Source organism: Ipomoea triloba, chromosome 8 (assembly GCF_003576645.1).
Source record: "Ipomoea triloba cultivar NCNSP0323 chromosome 8, ASM357664v1".
Classification (NCBI taxonomy): domain Eukaryota; kingdom Viridiplantae; phylum Streptophyta; class Magnoliopsida; order Solanales; family Convolvulaceae; genus Ipomoea; species Ipomoea triloba.
The window spans coordinates 11548651-11553531 of record NC_044923.1 but is presented as its reverse complement, the minus strand read 5'-3'; the positions used below and the strand labels follow the sequence as shown (position 1 = coordinate 11553531).

The window sequence follows — 4881 nt, the reverse complement described above, 5'->3', positions numbered from 1 at the left end:
TTCCTGGTTGTAATTATCTTTCGTGGATTATTATTTTTATTATTATTATTATTATTTGTTGTATTTTCCATTCTCTTAGGGATTTTCGAGAATCAGATTCCTACATATAATACGGAATACTATTTTTGAAATAAGACATGTATTGATAAGAGAACAAAATCATGTGACAGACTCATAAGCATCGCGATTAAGCAAAGGGATATATAAAGGGAGGAATCTCAACACTCTCCTGGAAGAAATTCTTCATGAGCTTAAGGAGAACAAAGAGGGCGTACCAAGCTCTTGAAGGCATTAGACACCACTAGACGAACCTTGGGCTGATCCTCTCCCTCTACTTATAAAACAAATACTAATAGATCATCTTTAACCCGTTATACGAGAGGTGGTGAGTTCGAGCCTCAGTGGAGGCAATACTGACTCTTGTGCTTCAATATGTTGAGAAAGTAGTTATGAACAGATACTGCATTGTAATAGAGTTAGTAGTATTCAAAAAAAAAAGAAACATTATTAAGAATTATCAACATCTTACGTAACAACTCTAGAGATCATAAAATTCCATAAACATTTAATTAATTCCACTAGGCTAATCCAAATTAACTGTTAAAACCTAGGTAAAATGCTAATCGATCATGATAATGTACTAAAATAGGGTAATCCACAACCTCTTTTATTGTTAATTTGTTGGTCGTTCAAGTTGTAGCTGATGGTATATAAAGGGCGACCGGGTAGACGAGCCGGCCGGGAGGAAGAAAAGCTAATAGAACATTGATACCCTGAAACATGCGAGGTCCGCCCCGACTCCTCGGGGGTCGATCGTCCCGTAAGGTGTCGATACCCCGAAACATGTGAAGACCGCCCCGACTCCTTGGGGGTCGGTCGGAAGGGGAATTGGATGACCGAGTATATAAGGCTGTCGGCTGGTCTTCGACAGACTCTTGAGGACACTCAACGGAGATGAAAGGTCGAGAGAACCAACGGACAATCATAAGAGAACGGCTATCATTATGAGCATTTAATGTCTTTTATGAGCTATTATTTGTATCGTTGATTAGGATATTAAGTGTGTAACCAACCAGGTGCGTGAGATAAATAGCCATACGGAACCCTTTGAAGGGGGATTGAGATATGAGCAGGGGAGACAAAACCACTTGAGAATTTATATAAAATACGTTTATTGTTCTTGTAATTTTCCGGTAGTGTTGGCCCGCCGGCCAATCGCCTGAAGATCGGGAAACCATCACTGGCGCCGTCTGTGGGGATCGAATAAAAGTGTCGCATCTCCGGTGAAGCAATGAGAGAGGCAGGTAAGGCAATCAGTGCGGGGGGACGACCTCGTTCCAACGACTTACGAGAGCAATTGGGCCGGTCCAATGGCCGCGATTTGCGAGAACAACTAGCTCGACCTAACAGTCAAGACTTAAGAGAACAAATATCAGGACATCCCAATGGAGCACCCTCCGGCGGAGCCGACTTAAGAGAACAACTGGGACGACCAAACAGCCAAGACTTGAGGGGGCGTCTGAGCCGGCAGACTTCCCGGCACACCGGGGAATCTCGTCAGGATACGATAAGTAACCGACCTCCACCCGGGGAGTTGGAACAAATTGTAGTTCAAGTCATCAATGAGGTTGAAAGATGAAGGCTTGAGAACTTCGGCACAAACAATCAGACTGATCTCGTTCGACCAACGGTGGAAGGGACCGCGAACCCTCAAGTTACTGAGCCAGAAGGGCGTCACAGGGAGGATCACCCGGCCCCCCGTCGAGAAGACGGCAGGCGTCGGAGATAGCCCGGTCCGTTATGGATCGTTTAAGTGACCCCCAGGGAAATCCGTTACAAAACCCGCCGCGCAGAAACCCGGATTGACCGAACGGTAATCGCCAAGAACGTCGAGCCGCGGCGGCTTGGCGGAGGGTGCAGGCTACTATATTAGAAAGTAGCGCAGAATCCCCCGCGGAACCTAAGTACCGCCGAAGTCAAATGGAAGGTTTCGAGCGAAGGCTACAAGACCTACAGGATCAATTTGAGGGCAAGGTGAGGCCTTCCGCGGAGAATCTATTAACCTCCTCGCCCTTCGTGGATGAAATTATAGACTATCGGGCTCCCGCGGACCTAAAAATCCCGAAACATGCCACTTTTGATGGGACGGGGGATCCCCGAGAACATCTGGTCAGCTACCAGGCCAAAATGCAAGTCTTAGGGGTGGAAGAGCCACTTATGTGCAAGGCTTTTCTTCCTACTCTCAAGGGGCTCGCCCAAAAATGGTTTTTGGCATTGCCAAGCTATTCCATTCGATGCTTCAATGATTTAGCCGACCGATTCCTTACTCATTACGCCGTGAACATCAAGCCACAGCGCAATCTTACCCACTTGAGCGGAATCAGTCAAGATGAGGGAGAAGCTTTGAAGACGTATCTGGCTCGATGGCAAAAGGAGGTACAAATTATCGAGGGGTTAGACGAGCAAGTGGCTATCACCTTTTTCATGGAGTCGCTCCGAGCAGGCAAATTGTTTATTGATCTTCACAATGATCGTCCTAAGACGTATGTGGAGGCTATCCAGAGAGCCAGTCGTCAGGCAGACACGGAAGAGGCTGTGAGACAAAAACGGCAGCGAGAAGCTGCCGGATCCAGCGCTAAGCAATCACGACCTGACTCCAGGAGTCGAGCGGAACCTGAGCGTCCTAGTCGCACTGAGGTTCGACGAGGAGCGGAACCTGAGCGTCCTAGTCGCACTGAGGTTCGACGAGGAGCTGAGAGGGTGGGGGCTCCGCCCCCTCGCCTTACCGTGGGAGCTGAGAGGGTGGGGGCTCCGCCCCCTCGCCTTACCGTGGCCCAACCCGTGCATGAGGTAAAAGATACCTTGCCTCCCCCTCCGCCTCTGAAACCTGGAGATCAGCCCGAGATCCTACCACCGGGACGGGTCCCGACGAAATACTGTCGATATCACCGATCGACTACACATACCACGGAGGAATGTTTTTACCTGCGCAAAGAAATAGAGGCCATGATACAGAAGGGTGCCCCGCCTCCACCTAATCAATGGAGGCGACATCCGCGCTCCGACAAAACAGATTCGCGCTCCGATCGAGGAAAACAACCCGCCTCTGAGGAAGAGGAGACAAATTGGAAGCACAAACCTGTTATCAACATGATAGTAGGAGGACTGGAAGGAGGGGATTCATCCGGTTCTCGGAAAGCTTGGGCTCGGCAACTATACGTGGGGACCATCTACGGTCGGGATGATAGTCTAAAAAAGGTATGTCGAGAACCCATTTTGTTTACCGATGAGGACCTACCCCGAAGCCAACACCCCCATCGGGATGCTTTGGTTATTGCCATGGACGTCCATGGCACGGTAGTCCGAAGAGTCTTAGTGGACACAGGGAGTAGCGTGAACATCTTGTATCTAGAGGTGTTTGAGAGATTGGGGTTACAACGTGACAAGCTAAAACCTGTGAAAACACCTCTGGCCGGTTTTACCGGGGACTCGATTGAGTCAGAGGGATCCATACGTTTGCCGGTCGAAATCGAGACCTTTCCCAACCTTCGAAGCATAGACATGGAATTTGTGGTAGTTAACCTATCCTGCTCCCATAATATGATTCTAGGGCGACCTGGGTTGGAGGATCTGGGTGCTCTCATCTCCCTAGAGCATCTTTGTTTGAAATTCTGGACTCCCAATGGGATCGGAGTCGCTCGGTGCGACCAGAAGGCAGCTCGGGATTGTTATTTACAATCCTGCCGAAAGATTGGGAAAACGGACCTGAGGATTCACGCTATCACTAGTCGGGAGGAACAGTTAAAGAGTCTTGACCGACCCGAGCCGGCGGTAGAACTAGAGGAAGTTGAGATTGACCCCTCGCGCCTTGAGAAACGAGTAAGGATCGGAGTGGGTTTGGCTGAGAAAGTCAAACAAGAAATTATCCAGGAATTGCAAAAATATCAAAAGGTATTTGCCTGGGGCCCTGAAGATATGCCGGGAGTTGACCGGTCGGTCATTTGCCACCGATTGGCTGTCAACTCTAACCACAAACCCGTAATTCAGAAGAAAAGATACCTCTCGGCGGATCGACGAGAATTCGTTAAGAAGGAGGTGGAAACCTTGATGGCTGCGCAGCATATCCGTGAGGTAAAATATCCGGACTGGCTTGCCAATGTAGTGCTTGTGCCAAAGCCTCCCGCTTGGCGAATGTGCATGTATTACACAGATCTTAATCAAGCTTGCCCGAAAGATCCTTTCCCTTTACCAAGGATCGATCAGTTGGTGGACGAGACGGCTAGCTGTGATCTATTGAGCTTCATGGACGCCTTCCGGGGCTATCATCAAATCTTCATGCACCCCGCTGATGAAGAGAAGACTGCCTTTATCACCCCAGATGGGGTATACTGCTATCGGGTAATGCCTTTTGGACTAAAGAATGCTGGGGCCACCTATACCCGAATGGTAGGACGATTGTTCAGAGATCTGCTAGGAAAATCCATGGCAGCCTATGTGGATGACATGCTTGTGAAAAGCAAAGATGAAGGAACTCACGCGAGAGATTTGGCGGCTACCTTTGCCATAATGGAAAAATAAAATCTGCGATTGAACCCAAAAAAGTGCGCCTTTGCGGTACGAGGAGGAAAATTCCTTGGTTATATGGTCACCTGGAAAGGAATCGAGCCTAACCCTGAAAAGGTGAAGGCTATACTTGATATGCAGCCTTAAACAGGTTCCTGTTTAAATCAGCAGACCGGGCCTTACCTTTTTTCGAAGCCATGAAGAAGAGGGAAGGGTTTCGCTGGACAGAAGAATGCCAGAAGTCGTTTGACGAGTTAAAAGATTATTTACAGACCCCGCCACTACTATCTACTCCGAAGGAAGGGGAAGTGTTATTCC

At 48.6% G+C, this 4881-nt stretch overlaps 1 protein-coding gene across 1 annotated transcript; it reads left to right on the top strand.

The window, feature by feature from the left end:
- Positions 1 to 1980: 1980 nt before the first annotated feature.
- On the top strand, positions 1981 to 4578 carry LOC116026954. Its single transcript, XM_031268380.1, has one exon. The coding sequence runs from the start codon at positions 1981 to 1983 to the stop codon at positions 4576 to 4578; it is 2598 nt and encodes an 865-aa protein (XP_031124240.1).
- The last annotated feature ends 303 nt before the right edge of the window (positions 4579 to 4881 follow it).

What these genes read in the sequence shown, in the direction of transcription:
- LOC116026954 (XM_031268380.1), top strand. Translation starts at nt 1,981, where the DNA reads ATGGAAGGTTTCGAGCGAAGGCTACAAGACCTACAGGATCAATTTGAG.